Source organism: Lytechinus pictus, chromosome 10 (genome assembly GCF_037042905.1).
Source record: "Lytechinus pictus isolate F3 Inbred chromosome 10, Lp3.0, whole genome shotgun sequence".
NCBI classification, from domain to species: Eukaryota; Metazoa; Echinodermata; class Echinoidea; order Temnopleuroida; family Toxopneustidae; genus Lytechinus; species Lytechinus pictus.
Window position 1 is genome coordinate 19,842,015 of NC_087254.1, and position 17,000 is coordinate 19,859,014.

Below are 17,000 nucleotides of genomic sequence, written 5' to 3' on the forward strand. Positions count from 1 at the left end.
CTCTTAGTTTTTTTTTTAAATGTCAAGAGAAAAACAAAAACATTCAATACAATCGTCATTTAGGAACTGTTAATGATAAAGATTATTATGGCATTTTTAAAAGAAATTAAATGACAGACAAGCATTGATCTTTCTCATTTTGAAAATTGCACAAAAACATAAGACTGGAGAGAAACTTTTTACAATATATAAAATAATCTTTATTTCTATATAACAAGAGATGTAATAACATGATATTTTGTGATCTTATTATCATTATAAATCAGGTCTTACCTGTAATGTGATTACAATTACGAGAAATAACATAGTTCAGCTAGCAAGTATGTAGCATGTATTCATGATGTATGGAAATCAAACATGTTAATTGATTTGTTATTCTCACCAAGCAATGGCTCTTTGCAGACGAAACGTTGATGAAAACTTTTTTTAAAGTTCCTTGCAACAAGGGTCACATTCTGAAAGTTTTCTAATAGGAATCATCCATCAAAATAAATAATTTATTATTTCTCTTCAATTTCTGATTATTTCTGTACACACATTTGAAAGAAAAAATATCAAATCCTACATCAATGAGCATAAAATGAGAAATAAGTATATTCATTTCACATGGGGCAAATAATTCTTAATTAGTATTGCAACCATATTTTTTCTGCATAACACTGTTTGTATAAAACAAGAAAACAACATATCTAATACTAGTATCTTACATGCTCCATCAACAAGATAACTTTGAATCTAATGAAGTGCATAGAAAAGTCTCTAATTGCAATGCTCATCCTATCCTATAATTCATAGATGTGAGATAATAACTTTTTCATAAGTTTTAAAATGACAGGCAAGTTACTTGCTCCTCTTTTCCATTCTTTTTGGTTTCTGCTTAAAATATCTTGGTGCCACTGTATAAATGAGTAGATGGGGTAACATTTTTGTCAACAAATGTGTTATTCATCAAGGTTATCAAAATGTGAACAATCTGAAAAAAGTGTATCAAATTAACTGGCAAAAATCCAAGGTGGCAAACCTATTGTGGGGGGGGGGGGGGGGGGTGATGAACTATTATCACCCGTATCAGACATCTGAGCTGGTCATTTACAAAACCGTATTTCCCTGTATTTTATTATTATCAGGAAGGGATAGGTATATTGTTTGTATTTTCCTCGGTCTCAATGCGCGTATTGACTTTGCATGCAGAGACGATGCAAAATATACCTTTGTATTTTCCCTGGTCTCACATCTGGGCCTTTGAGGATGCGAATGAAGTGATACACTTCATAATGTTCTGCGCAGCAACGATCTACGTCATAATAAAAACAACGATGGATCTGGGCACTTGCAAGTACGTCATAATGGTAAAGTGCAGAGCCTAGACACTGATATTATCATGACACAACAGAACTCTATTCTTAAAAGATATCAATGTTATCATGATTTTTGCTCTAGATATCTGATTTGGATGAGAATAAAAATATTGACTGCCCTTCTTTCGGGGAACATCAAATATATTGCCCTTAAAAGACCCATATTGCCCTCGTCTAAAGACTCGGGCCAATATGATTCTTTTGCTGGCAATATATTTGATGTTCCCCTCAAGACCAGTCAATATTATATAATTATTTCACCCCCCCCCCTACTTGAATAGTGTGACATCATGGATTTACGCCCTTGATCAAAGTCAGTGGTATTGAGAATTGGAAATGTATGCAAATAGGGTGGAAAATTTGATGAGTCATAAAATTCATGTTTAGGAAATAAAATTTACTCTATACTTTGATCCTCATTTTGTGTGCCTTTCTGAAGGTGATGTATATGGATGGTGTATAGTGTTCTATGTGACATACCGCTTCAGATATTAATAGAGTCAATCTGGCATGAGTAGAAGCACTTCACAATTACTTGAGTTACAAATATTGTCTAAACCTTCTTTTCATTCGAATAGATTGTTTCACATACTGAATGTTTAAAGATGAAGGTATTTTGTGAATCTAGTAGCTCAATAAATTAGAGATGGACTGAGTATAATGAAAATACATTGTCTCTCTCTTGTTGTATGTTTTGTAATAATAAATAACCGGAATCAATATTATAAAGAATTATCTTTGAAACTGCTTGTAGATACTAGTAAACAGAGAATGTAAATTGAAGAGAGAGAAATTGAGGGGGGAGGGAGGAGAGAAAGAGAAAGAAACTGGGGGGAAGACAGAAAATGAGAGATGGAAATGAAGGAGAAAAGTGAGAGGTAGACACATGAAAGAGAAAAGGAAAGAGAGGAGAGAGTGAGTGAGAGGGGGGGGGGTGGTAGGAATAAGAGAGAAAGACAGAGAGGAGTGATAATTGAAAAGAAATAGAGAAATGAGATGATAAAAAAGGAAATTGACATTTGTAATAAGAGAGGAGAGTAAGAAGAAGATGAGAGAGGCAAGAAGTATGCAAAGAGAAGGAGGGTGGGTGCCTAGGAAATACATTTATTTCTTAAAGATGAGTAGAGCTATGTATACATTTACATGTAGATGGGTATGCAAAGAAAGAGAGGGAGGAAGTATCGGTGTACATGGTCCATCCCCCCCAAAAGATCTGTTAGTTTCATATTACGTTCTAGTCTGCAATGTCATACTTGAAGATAAATCTGCATATGCTTTTCCTCCAGGTTTACCACCCTTACGCTTCACGTATTCAAGCAGACGAACCTATATCAGACAAAAATATTAAAAATAAAACACATAAAAGTAAATAACAATGAATATATTAATTACCTCGACAAGCTTTTTCATCTCATTTTAATAAATCAAATCAAAAGAATGTGGCCTAAAAGAAGCAAGAAATGCTGCATTCAGGTAAAAGAGAGAGATACCTTCAACAAACTGTATTTAACATTGATATAAGGACCTGAAATTTAACACAAAAATTTTCGCACAGAGAAATATAAGATTTGACAATTCAACCACATGGGCCCCCTTTCAAGCTGCCATGATTCATTGAACCCTTGATCTGCTGATAGCTAGAGGAATATATTGATTATCCAGGAATTGCAGAGTCCTTTTTGAAAGAAGGAGGGGGGGGGGCATGAGGGGGGGGGGGGAAGTGAGTGTGCCCCCCCCCAAAAAAAAAAAATTAGATGGCAATTTTCATGTTTTTGTCAATTTTTACTTTAAAAAGAGGAGGGGGTGAAGCCTAGACCCCTTGCCTCATTGGTTCAGCAGCCCATGTTATTGATATCACTACTTTCTTACCATGTATTTTGTGTCAGCTTGGCCATTCTTCTGTGCAAGGTTCCAAAGATTGAGGGCTAATCCAGACATAGCCGGTTTATCAATGTCGCCATGGAGAATGATGTATTCAAAGAACTCACTAGCAATCACTGCTTGTCTTTTCACACCAACCTAGAACAAAGAGTGATTATATAGAAAATCTTTATGATCACAACAATGCACTATGAAAATTAAATCATGATCGAAAATATGAAAAATCACACAACTTCCACAATTTTAATGACATAACAATATATATAACAATATAACAATAGATTACAATATACCAGTTTAATATTATAAACTATAAACATATGAGGAATTGTACAGGATATGTTTTTAAAATAATAAAGAATTACCTGAAACAGCTGCTTAGCATGTTTAAAGAATCCTTTATATTCTTTGACAAATAATGTTGGCTGTGCTACAGCCTGGAGAAGAAGAGGGTGGGGTGAATTCCATCACCTTGAAATTTTGTTCTTGGATGATTACACATTTTTTATGATTATATTTACAATCAAATGAATTCATGTCAATCATTGAAAGTAGCAAATTCTTTGGATATTCTTTTCTAGTATGTACACAAATAATATTTCCGTCGCATTTTTGTCCTCCGATTCTTGTACAAAAAAGCTGATTCACACAGTTCTTTCATCATTTGCAAAAGATCTTGAAATTTGTTTAGAAATGTATAGGAGCTTTAGATTGAAAAGAAAAAGGTACAGAAGTTCATTATAATTTATTAAAGTTCACTTCAAGATAAAAATATTTTTTTACACAATCATGCAATCAAACATTAATATATACATTGTTGCGAGTTGCAAGAGACACAAATAGACATTTTTACTCACATCTTGACCAAGAGTCTTACAGTGGTCAAGGATGGACAGGATGAGGGTCCCAGCCACAGAGTTGACCTCTCCTAAAAACTTCCTATCGCTGCCATAGAGGGCGTCATTTGAATCCACTTAACGAAATGAAGACAAACATGGATACTTTGAATGACACAGATATTCATTTATGCATGACTATTGAATATAATTATAATTTTATAAATCAGGATTAAATATGTTGCTTTCATAATGCATATGACAGGCATAGATAAGTCTCTATTTATAAAGCAAAGACAGGGAAGATAATACTAGCAAAATAAACTTGAATGCCTTTTGCATGTACAACGTAGATATAATCAATTTATTACATAGAATGGTCAAGAAAATCAGGGCATTTCATACTCAAATTAATTGTAGAGACTCTATATTTATTTGTTGAATAATAACACAATAGATATATATATATATATATATAACATTGAAACATCATGTAAATTCCATGTCCAACATCATATCAACTTATTCACAAAACAACCCTGTTTGGTAATCATTAGATATAGCAAATGATTGGTGTAAAAAAGTTTTTATTTAACAGTATACCTCAACAAAGCTGTCCTACTTTGGCAAAAAGAAAAGTATTATTCTCTGCAAATGAGCACAAAGTGCATGAATTGCATAGACACCAATTTATTAGCATGATGAAAAACCAGCCATACTTAATAGCAGCATTAATGTTTTTATAGAGACTTTGCCTGGAAGAAGAAATCAATTTCTGAAATGAAAACAATTTCGGTCGATATGTTACGTGCTACTTTTGCCAGAGTAGGATAGCATTTCATTTCTACTTTTTTATGAAGCATATTTTATGGTCCTTTATCCACTCACCATTTTTGACATGGTATGCATACTGGTCCTGGGATTGAGCTGAGAGTATGCAGAGTACATTCATGTAGACACGAACCTTAGCATCACTGTGAGTATCCCAGGTGTAGTCCTGGAACACATTGAGAAGACCTCTCAGGAGATAGAGACATCCCTGCTCTGGGTTATCCTATAAAGACAAGGAGGAATTGAGTGTGATATATCAGACTGAGCCGAGAGTAGGCAGAGTACATTCATATTAACGTGGATCTTAGCATCACTGTGAGTATCCCAGGTGTAGTCCTGGAACACATTGAGAAGACCTCTCAGGAGATAGAGGCATCCCTGCTCTGGGTTATCCTATGAAGACAAGGAGGAATTGAGTGTGTTATATCAGACTGAACCGAGAGTAGGGAGAGAACATTCATATTAACGTGGATCTTAGCATCACTGTGAGTATCCCAGGTGTAGTCCTGGAACACATTGAGAAGACCCCGCAGGAGATAGAGGCATCCCTGCTCTGGGTTATCCTATGAGGAGAGGGAGGAATTGAGTGTGTTATATCAGACTGAGCCGAGAGTAGGGAGAGTACATTCATATTAACGTGGATCTTAGCATCACTGTGAGTATCCCAAGTGTATTCCTGGAACACATTGAGAAGACCCCTGAGGAGATAGAGACATCCCTGCTCTGGGTTATCCTATGAAGAGAGGGAGGATTGAACGTGTTCAAAATTATTTAGATTTGTATTATTTCCTAGTGTTGTGAACAATGCAGGGGACGGACAGTCCAAGGCCAAGGAAAAGGATAATGACTACTAGTACACATCTGAGGACAAGGATAAGGTCAGACTTCCCATTGCCAAGGTAAAAACCCTGAATGTTTGAGGACAAGGACAAAGCAAAGACCAAACTGCCCAGGCAAATGATCCCACACTTCCAAGGCCAGAGGCAAAGACGGGACCACACCATACAATTGTCCGCAATAACGGCCTCGATGAGAACATCACTATTATTTCCATCTACCAATGGACCTTAAACACAATGCTTGAGGAAAATGGTCAGGTCATTAACTAGAGTTCTTGATCAAACCAGTGTATAACTGTACCATTATCTACATGGCAGATCTAGGAGGAGATGAGAGGGTCCTCAATATACAAGAGTTTGTATGTACATGGAAGCATGACAGATTCAGGCCTGATGATAATAATATTCCACTTTTATATAGCGCTTAATAGGTCAGAAGGGTGTCTCTAATCGCTTTACAGATTACTCTGGTCAATGGATCATGACCAGAGCTGCCAACATTGGGATGATAGAATCCAGTAGATTTCGCGGAGGTATGATTTTGTGAGGGAGCGGCGGAACGTTGTCCCACAGATGGGAGTTTTGGGTAGCAAAACACATCAAGAAACAACATTTGAATTTTTGATAGTAACCGACAGCTGTCTAACTCTAAACCATCAAAAAAATTATGATAGATGAAATGCACATTAGAGAGAATTCATGAATTGTCATTGACTAAATATACACTTCAGGCAATACAGTAGATTTTTTAAATAATTCATAAAAGATAAATTCAACATGAAAATACCTTTAATTGGCCAGAGGGGGAAGGGGCTGCAGTACTAGTGGTAAACATGGTAAATGAGCTTTATATGTGGACTATTTAAAGTCTCTGAGGGATTCCTGTGAAAACTGTCACACAGTCCCATTCTGCTTGAAAAGTATCTTTATACTTCGACAAGTATTTTGTCGTCTTGGTCTTGGATGACTTCATCTCCATGATCTCCATGGTCACTGGCGATGCGATTGTAGTGTGGATAAATCGGGACGGGGCGTGCTTCGCACAGCTCAGCCAGCCACTGAGCCAGCGCCAGGCTAGCTCATTCACGACAGAGAAAATGTTCGAATCCGATCAACCCAAGTGAAAGTAGGCGAAAAAATCTCCACTTTGCTTCTAATTTTTCAGGATTGTCAATAAAATTATTCCTGAAACTGAAAGTCGAGGTGTAAAAGTAATCCACTTGTTAATCCCATCGTTGATCCACAGTTTCAGCTCGAATAAGGCGCAAGCAAGCTTACGAAAAATGCCTCGCAGTGCTCGTGAACTTTCCTTCTCGGAGCTTCCTGGCGCAGCGCGGCCGGCTGGAGCTAGCTAGCCCCGCCGGGGCGCATCGGGGGCCATGTGCATAGAGTACCGCTGAAGAGTTTTCATCACACATTGCAGAACCCGGAAATAAAATGGCTTGTTAGACTACTTCACCAGTCGTTCAGTAAAATTATCTTCATTTACATGGGAAATCAATGTACGATTATACAAAAACTGGTAGAAGTTACTGGGTAAAATGAAAATGTGATAAGGAGGTTCCACGTGGGTGTTAGGGAATTGAACATGCTAGACTCATTAAACAGTCGTTTGTATGAATTTTACAATTTAACAGCTAAAAATCCTGATTATCCGGGAGATTTTGGCATGGGGTCGGGAGAACGGGAGATTGGATCGCAATCCAGTATTCTCCCGCAGGATCCGGGAGACTTGGAAGCTCTGCATGACATGCAAGCACAAAATGTATGCACTTTCTCCACTCCCTCAGGAGCATTCCAAGAATTCAACTTGGAAACAACTACTAGGCTTTTGCATCCTACTGGGTGCCCATTTATATCGTTAATGAGACCTGACAATGCTTCTCAGAATGAATTTTGACCTAAACCCTGCTTAACTAAGCAAAATGTTTAGAAATGCATTATATACATGTACCATTCAAGTATATTTCTTAGTCTAGGTAAAGCCTAAATAGTTCAAGCTTCACATAATCCAAGTTTTGAATTGAATATCTTTCCTCATTTTCAGATGCCGGGTTCCTCATTGTTGACTGCCAAGATCATAAAAGCAATTAATCTAATTACATGATTTATACAAATCTACAATGTTTAACACTATGAAACCTTTGACAAGCTGCAACTTACCGGTACTGTTAGCAGAGTGGAGAGGAAATTATTCACATAGCCGAGGAGAAGAGATTCAGTTGGTCTCATTTTACGATCAATCTCAAGCATTCTAGGTACACTCGGTATCAGACTGATGGCAGCTTTGAAGAAAGCATCGGCTAAACATAAGGGAAAATCAATTTTACAGCTGATAATAAAAAAAAATATTTGGATGTGCTGCAATTACTGTGGAGAAGGCAATAAATTTTCTCACTCATATTTCATTTTTGAAAATTTTTGGTATGAACAACTTGCATGGGATATACACTTTTCATATCTTACTTTCAAGTATTCTTTCTGATAGACTGTCTAGACAAATTAATTTTTATGTTATGGATCAACACATTAACAGATCAGGTTCCTCCCTTCAGTAAACATAAGAAGCATTCAGTTCCATATTGGATGGAAGTCATGCCAAATGTCATGAACATAATGACTGACATTGATTGCTTGCAAATTTAATAACTACTTTATACAGATTGTTGACAATTTAATGATTATTAAAGACATACCTTGTGTAAGAGCTTGGTTGAGTACAGCTACCTGCCCTGATGCCAGATAGAGGTTTAGACGATGAAAGATACCCACTATAGATGGAATGGTGATGAAGGAATATGCAGCACATGCCTAAAATATACAAATAATTAGTATTTTAGTTATTTGGGTCTTTGAATTCTTATGAACTGTATTTGATCTTTTTTATTCTCCAAAATGGCAACAATGTTAATTTTCTTTCAATGCTACTCAAGCTGTGCATGTATTATCATAACTATTATGATAATTACCATCATCATCTTCACCATCACCATCATCATCATCATCATCATCATCATCATCATCATCATCATCATCATCATCATCATCATCATCATCATCATCACCATCACCATCACCATCATCACCATCATCATCATCATCGCCACCATCATCATGATCATGATCATTATCATCATCATCAGCTGCATCAGCACCATCATCATTACTAAACTATAAACAGAATAATACAACTTGTGCTTCCTCACCCGAACAAATGCAGATGTTTTCCTTGAATGGTTACCCTTCATAACAGCACACGTTTCTGCAGCAAGACTGTTCACACACTGCCAAAAACAAAATCAGAGTAAAATGGTGGATATAAAGATATGATAAAATAAACATTATCTTGGGTATCCACAATGTACATGTAATGAAAATACACTCAGGGCAAGTGCCTTGTGCTTGTTGCACATTCTTCATACCCTTGAGTGTGCAGCATCCTTAGAACACACTCCTGTGTATTATTTGTTTGATAACATCAGTAATCATATGTAACTAACCCACAAAAGAAGCTTTAATTAAATACTTCATTGAATAGATATATATATTTTGTGATGGGTCTTGAAGAGTTCAGGAATATTTTGTGAACGAAAAGCGCTTGGTAGAAAGTTTCAAAAAGAAAACACTCAATAATATACTACATAATTGTATGAAAACAAGGAATATTCATTCTGAGGTTATTCACAATGCACGAACATTGCAGTGTATTACTGATGTATATTATCGTAAATACATTCTTAATTTTTTTTTAGATACAGGAATGTTCAATTCACCTGCACAAGTGTGACCAATACTGCATCAAGATTGCTGAAGTTAGCCCTTGATTCTACATAGAATGATAGCTGCTGCTCAAAGTCTCTTCCATAGTTTATCTGTTGAATTCAAGAAGGAAAATTTTCGTAGATGTAAAGTACACTGTGGTACCAAAAAAATAGTATGACTTCTCTGCCCAAACACTAAATCATTAATACTTATATATATTTATTCAAAATTCTTAACACATTTATTATCACAATGCACATTTAGAATGGATACATCAAAAAAATCCCCCAAAATAAACATTTTCAAAATATCAAACATAAGTACTTCTTAAAACGGCAAAAGAGCGAGCCTCTTATTTTGCAAACCCCATGCAAAAAAAATAAAATCCAAATACAGCTTTGTGTGTAAACCTCCATTTAATATCAGCTATCAGTACAGCAGATGAAACTATCAAAATATAAGTAATTGAAATAAGAGATTCTCAATTCATTGTAAAGTTAAGAAATTGGGTGGGAAAGAGTTTCAAAACCTTTGGGATAGTTACCAATGTCCAGATATATCTTTTGTGATAGTTTACCTTCCGAATGAAGCCTGAAATCAATGCTCCAATATCTCTCCTCTCATCGTCCAGAGTCAAGGCACTGTCAAGAAATTCAAGGATAGTTGGATTAAAGTTTCTTACCTAAAAAAGTATTATAAAATCATTAAATTCAATCCTACATCTGACTAAATTCCATTTAAAAAGTATTCTCACACAAATTAGAGATACACCACATTTGAGCCCTAGCACAATTTAAAACATTTTCAAATCTGAAATTTTGATTGATATTTTTATGCAAAAGTCCCATTTAATGAATAACGCCATCTAAAAATAATTTTGATCTTTATAACATATATTGGATCGTCATCTAATTAGACGGAACCAACAGAGGGAAAAGTGCCATGGTGGTCAAACCATTTTGAATTTTATAATATAGTACGAGATAATATAATAATAATATAGTATGAGAGACTATTTTTTTTCACCCAATATTATCACAATTGTCACTTACTTGATAGAATCATGCATGGTCTTACAGATAAACATGACAGCATTCACTATGACAGGGTCTCTGGTTTGTTCCTCTTGGTATCTGCAGAAGAAAAATATATAAATAATAACAAAATAACATGTTACTCAAACCACGTTTGTAGAAAGAAACAATTTTCATGATAACTATGAGTAAAGTTTGTCAAATTCTGTAGATATATTTCAATTAGAAGTTCACAAAAACCACCTTGTCATCATTATCCTAATCTTAACCATGATCATCTCTATCTTTAGCTTCATCATCATCATGTTCATCACCACCAAAACTACTCTTATCAGACCTGCCAACCTACTACAACCAAAAAAATTATTCTTATAAGGAAAATAAAGTATTTTTTGACAAAAAAGAGTATTTTTAAAAATTTGTCTCAACGTAACAATCGCCAGCCTGTAATAGTGAGATCGGTGAAAAAACATGTGAAATCACTCTACTTGAAAACTTGATAATTCACCCTTCTAAACATGTGCTCGTAGGCAAGAATTTACTTGTTCTTTGCATGCAACAAGTTACGGCCCGACAGTGATTTTTACTGGTCTGGAACTGTCGGACTGCCGCTAGTGTCACCAGCTATGTATAATAAATACTCCATGATCAGAAATTTTAAAAAAAGTAACAAATCATTAAAAAAAGTATTGGTGTATTTATAGCAAAAAAGGGGAACAAATACACAATGGCATACATGTATCTAGAAACATCAATGTTTCTAACCATTATCACAATCCTAAATAATCCATACAAAAGGAATAACTGATATCAATGTCAATCAGACTTACTTGCAGAATGCCTCCATGATTGTCTTACAAATCTCAACCTTCACAGAATCCTTCTGAAACATGTCAACGAACGGAAGAAACTTGTCCTGAAAAAAAGAAAACAGAGAAACAAACACGATTATTTTTATGAATAATATTGTATTGAAATCAGATTAAATCTTTGTTCATGTATACTAAAGAAGAAAATGTATTGACCAATACAATATATCAGGTGAAGATTTATTCAATGCATTAGTCAGAACCAACATATAACAAAACTTTAAAAAATACTTTCAAACCCATTTAAAGAGAAATCTGACACTAGTCATACATACAGAGCTGCTAAACTTTGGAAGAGCAAATAAGTATTCTCTATTTCCAAAATAGGTCTTGTTTCCCCAAAACTGAATAGCATGGGCTAGTACTGTTTATCCCTTACAACATGTTTACATGCAAACATGTTTACATTCAACATCATGTGTATTCAGACTAAAGTAGCTCTTTAGTTTTACCCCAAATATTTGGCCTTGAATTTATACTGTTTGGTTTCCCTTTTGTATTCCTGTGATATTTTTTTTTACAATTTCAATGTCTAGTAATGGTTAGCAGCTACTGTAAACCTACACACACATTACATGCAAATACTGTAGTTACATATATACAGACATGGTTTGGACATAATGCATGCACAGGACCAAAACTCACATGAATAGACAAGTAAAATCATTAATACCACATGATATATTTGAAAGTAGAAGGAAGACATATATAGTTTATTTCAAATGTTTTCACCTTTTTACAAAATTATCTTCAGGCATAGATCCTGACAAGAGCTTGAAATCTCCAATTTTTCACATTTTCTTCACAAATAAATTGAATAACAGAAGCTGATATAGGAAAAGTTGAAAAGCTGAACAGTGTCTTTTTTCACTGAATAGGTGTATGTTTAGTATTGATATGTTCATCCATGGCACAACGCCTAAAGTTGATTATGTTTTTGTACTGTTTTCCTGTTCTGTGACTTTTTGTAAAAAATCCTAAAATCCTTAAACTGGAGATTCATTTTTTGGGCAGTAAGCTTTCAAACTACTTGTTCAATTCAATTCAATCTTTATTTTGCAAATAGGATAAAAATACAAAAAAACATCAAATAATGTGATTAGATAATAAAAAAAATTGCGTGGCTTTCCATGAAGGTTATAGGAAACCTGTAAGGCTGGATCCCCAAAACATAGTAAAAACACAACATTATTAATAACAAAAAAAAACAGAATCTGATATCATTATAGTAAATACAATGTAGGAAAAAGGAGAAAAAACACTTAGAATACAAAAAGACACGAATTGAAGGGGGGGGGGGGTTGATACAGTACAAGTAATGCATTGATATTAACTGTGAAAATTAATAATCATTTACTAGAAAATTTTTGTAATGTTTTCTAAAGGAAGATATAAATTGTTAATTAGTTATTATTTGGGGAAGCTCATTCCATTGTTTGGGACCTACATAACTCAATGATTTAGCTTCGTGACTAGACTTGATAGACCATAAATGAAATATATTGGAAGAACGGGTATTATGATCATGAACTTGATTATTGTATTGAAAAAGATCTGAAAAAGGAGAGGGTAACAACCTCTTCTTGTACTTATACATAAATATTGCGAGTTCTTGCTTATTAATATCATATATATTAAGTAAGGACAGTTTCTTGAATAAAGGTGCAGATGGTGCTAGGTAATGGGAATTGGTAATTATTCTTAAACATTTTCTTTTGAATTTTGAATTTTGAGTCCAATTCATATGAGGTTACATTGGTAGCCCAGACAATATTGCAATATATTAAATAAGGGAAAATTATGGAATGGTATAGAGTTATCAGATTTTTATGAAGCAAACTATGCTTACGTTTGTAAATTAAACCAGTATTCCTACTTATCTCATGTAATACATTTATCATATGGTACTTAAAACTCAAAAGATTATCCAATGTGACACTTGTTTAGGAGGGTGTTGAAAGATATCCACTTACCATAACAAAGAGGATTGAAAAGTTGTGCATGTGGGTTAAGACCTTGGACATCACAGATTGGAGCTGAAAAAATTGAAGTTATCATCAGATGTTGAGGTACATGTACTTCATGGTTATTCTGACATTTATTGTTAGACTTAAACTGCACTACTAGATTATCATAGCTGACCAGTGTTAGTACGATAAACCTTGATGTATTACTTATAAATAAGTCTTATAAGTTATATTTATAAGTCATACATCAAGGTTTATCAAGGCAATACATATCTTATATCTATATTTTCCTAATTCTTCCTCCTCATCCTCTTTCACTTATTTTGACCACCAATGCAATCACTACCTTCATCATCACCACCACCATCACATCATCATCATCATCATCATCATCATCATCACCATCATTACCACAATCATCATCATTGTCATCATCATCATCATCATCATCATCATCACCATCATTACCACAATCATCATCATCATCATCATCATCATCATCATCATCATCATCATCATCAACATCATCATCATCAACATCACAACCATCATCATTACCATCTTCAATGTCCTCACCACCATCAGATAAAAAAAACCCAATCTAATCATGCTAAAATTACTCCCTCAAAGTAAAGTCACCGTCTATATCTTGTTTTCTTTACCTGTGGGTAGTGTTGTTCAAATGCTCTGTCCGGTGTCATGTGTTTGATGATATCACCAAGGATAGTATTCACCTCCTTTTTCTGAAAAAAATAAAAGGATAACTTATTAAAATCTAGATCACAATCATCATTATCACTTACAAAACTCTGAATTTTTCCTCAACAATTGAATTACTGATGTTTGCACCATGACAACAATTCTTCCTCCAATTCCTATGTTACATATCCTTAAGTCAAATTAATGATATATACATAGTGTACATTTGTTATGTCAATTTACTCTTCCCTCTTATCATTCATTCCGGATCCAATTCTTCAATGACAGACTTAGCATCTTTGCTTCTCACCAACTGACCCAGTAGTCTTGATTCTACTTTTTATTTCCAATTCTAGATCAGAGTGGTTTATCTTAAGTATGAATTAAGGTCATGGTTGGACACCAAGACATATGTGTTACTTAACAAGTAATCTCATTGGTGGATATGCCGTAGCATGTATCCCATTAGCATGATTTGACCAATATGGTGATGTGTTATAAACCACATACATGTCCAACTGGGATTTAAGCACTAATTTAAGTTACACTTAAATCTTTACAAAACAACGTTCCCCCTTGATGTCTTACAAAGCTTTGCCCAATTTCTTCTAGATTAACAAATCTAAATCCTATCGATGCCTAAAGTTGATACAATAACTTACTGTGAAATGACGGCAGGGATACTCAATCCAGACCTCAGCACAACTGATGTAATCCTTCACAAAAAAAAGAGAGAACAGAAATTATTTCTTTAATACAATAAATGTGAAGTCTTAAAAAATGCATCTCCCTGCAACACAATGCAATAAAACAATTAACTCTTATAAACTATTCAGCACCTATGGTATACAAAGTGCAAATAGGCATGAGGATGACGGTACGAGATTGCATCTATAATGCATGTAAAACAAAAGTTCAGCCTACACTATTTCAGCGATGGTTCATATAAAACCGGTCTGCCTATTAAACCGTTTCAGGATAAAGACAATCTGCAGAGCACAGAAAATAAGAGTAGTTTTATGTTGGCTCACCAACCGACAGCAAACATATAATAAATGCACCTTTAATCACTATAAATATTATATCAGTACAAAGGCTGCTGTTTCTGCTGCTACTACAGCTACGACTACTATCATAATTACATCTCAACTTCTTCTACTTGTACTAATACTTCTCATAGAAGAAATGTAAGGTGAAAGAAAAAAGAATAAGAAGAGAAAAGAGACCAAGGAAGAAGAGGAGAAGTAGAGAACTTACCGATGGGCTCTTGAGCTTCATGACAGCTTTCCATACTTCATTAAGAACGGATAATCTCTGTTGTTCTGGAGGATCTGTCATGGTCAGATTGGTACCCAGTGATCGGTATAGATTATGCTAAATAGAAAGACATTAATAGTCATTACATGACTTAAAGTATTGAGTTGGAGTTGAAAAATACTCACACATGCCACAGCACCTAGCAATGAAGAGGGTAACCTATTGTGCAACAGTTTTAACTCTAATATTGGTGTTGGGGCAAAACAAACACAAGCCATAACACTCAAGGTTAAGTACAGTGTTGGGAATAATTTTACTCAAGTTTTGAATTACATGTATCAGTACTATCTTTTTCCTATAAACGCAAAGTCAGTTTTGGAGTTAAGTTCAACATCCTGATGATTCTCACTCTCAACATTAACACCGACATCAGCACCAACACCACATCTGAAATCACCCATTAAGAATACTTTCACAAATAAGTATTGGAAAAACATTGCCCCGGACAGTAGCTGATCCAGCCGGGTTAGACACAATACCATTTGAAGGACTATATGCTCCCCAGGGAGTGGAGAAAATACTTTCATTGTGTGGGGACAAGCAAGAATAAAATGACTGGTGTAAAAATATATAAAGTGCTTAGAGTTGTTGTTCCAATGCATTAGGACTATTTATTTTTAAACTGCTCATGATAGATTTAAGAAACAGTTGAAAAATTACTTGTATCCAGCATAGATGTAGCCTTTTAGATTTGTCTATTTGATCTACACTGTAAATGCTGTGATATAGTTACTATGTACAGCATTCCTAAATGCCTTATATTATTATTATTATTACAAATGCAGATTATAACAATTGTTTATGCATAATGGTCGGCCTGTCCAAGGTAATGTGTCAAGTCTAACTGGATCTGCCACAAATGAACAGGTCCCATATGTTCTTTTGGCTATGCCCCTCCCCCTGACAGTCACAAATAGAACCTTAGGATGGATTTACCTTAGGGAACCCTTCCTCTTGACTTTCCTTGATGAGTTCAATGAACTTTATTGCTCTGCTACTGATGTACTCAGGTTTAAAAGCTGACATGACAGAGTTCAGAAGCAATGCACTGTAACAATCAAAGGTAAGAAACCAATGAGAAAATCATTTCCTCTTTACATATATATTTATAATTGGACCAATAAATACAACTCAATGAAAAATTTGCTTTGAGCGAATCAAATTAATCTCTTTGAGTACCTTATTATGAAAATAGGCCAGTGTCAAAGTTACAAACAATTTTTGTTTGCAACAGCAATTGAGGAAAGGAGATATGGAAAATAAATGATATGTTTAAAAAGGATTGACATCTGTGTTTTAAATGATCCCCCAAATAGTTTTTCTGAATATAATTCCTTGCTTGAAATTTGAAAAAAGAAGAAGAATGATGTACATACAATACAGAGAGACTCTTAAACATACTTATGCATTCAAACCTACGTCACTTATTCAATCTTTTTATTATTTCCTGTGACATGTTCAGATATCAAAACATTTGCAAGTCTTTTCCTTCCTGTGAAAACAATATCTTTTTATCTGTTATGTTGCCAATTTGAGTATTACAATGATTAAAAGTGTTTATGTGTCATTGGAGGAAAATATATTCAAATGTAAATTATTCAAGTTAC

The 17,000-nt window shown here is 34.6% G+C and overlaps 1 protein-coding gene across 2 annotated transcripts in view; it reads right to left on the bottom strand.

Annotated features, from left to right (window-relative positions):
* Positions 1-180: 180 nt before the first annotated feature.
* The window catches only part of LOC129269230 (VPS35 endosomal protein-sorting factor-like), a 28,910-nt gene continuing 12,090 nt past the window's right edge, over positions 181-17,000 (bottom strand). The window contains exons 15-31 of one of the 2 annotated variants that reach the window (XR_010294847.1): positions 16,330-16,441; positions 15,334-15,450; positions 14,739-14,792; positions 14,040-14,120; positions 13,384-13,446; positions 11,372-11,457; positions 10,560-10,640; positions 10,085-10,148; positions 9,519-9,617; positions 8,952-9,029; positions 8,442-8,556; positions 7,909-8,048; positions 4,964-5,129; positions 4,097-4,212; positions 3,228-3,377; positions 2,199-2,684; positions 183-1,053 (exon numbers count right to left, since the gene is read on the bottom strand). Coding sequence is in view for 1 of the 2 variants with exons in the window: in XM_064105515.1 (XP_063961585.1) it covers positions 2,586-2,684; positions 3,228-3,377; positions 4,097-4,212; positions 4,964-5,129; positions 7,909-8,048; positions 8,442-8,556; positions 8,952-9,029; positions 9,519-9,617; positions 10,085-10,148; positions 10,560-10,640; positions 11,372-11,457; positions 13,384-13,446; positions 14,040-14,120; positions 14,739-14,792; positions 15,334-15,450; positions 16,330-16,441 (1,621 nt within the window). In the remaining variant the exon portion in view is untranslated. Of the gene's footprint in view, positions 2,685-3,227; positions 3,378-4,096; positions 4,213-4,963; positions 5,130-7,908; positions 8,049-8,441; positions 8,557-8,951; positions 9,030-9,518; positions 9,618-10,084; positions 10,149-10,559; positions 10,641-11,371; positions 11,458-13,383; positions 13,447-14,039; positions 14,121-14,738; positions 14,793-15,333; positions 15,451-16,329; positions 16,442-17,000 lie in introns of both variants that reach the window. The other variant, XM_064105515.1, reaches the window with a different exon arrangement.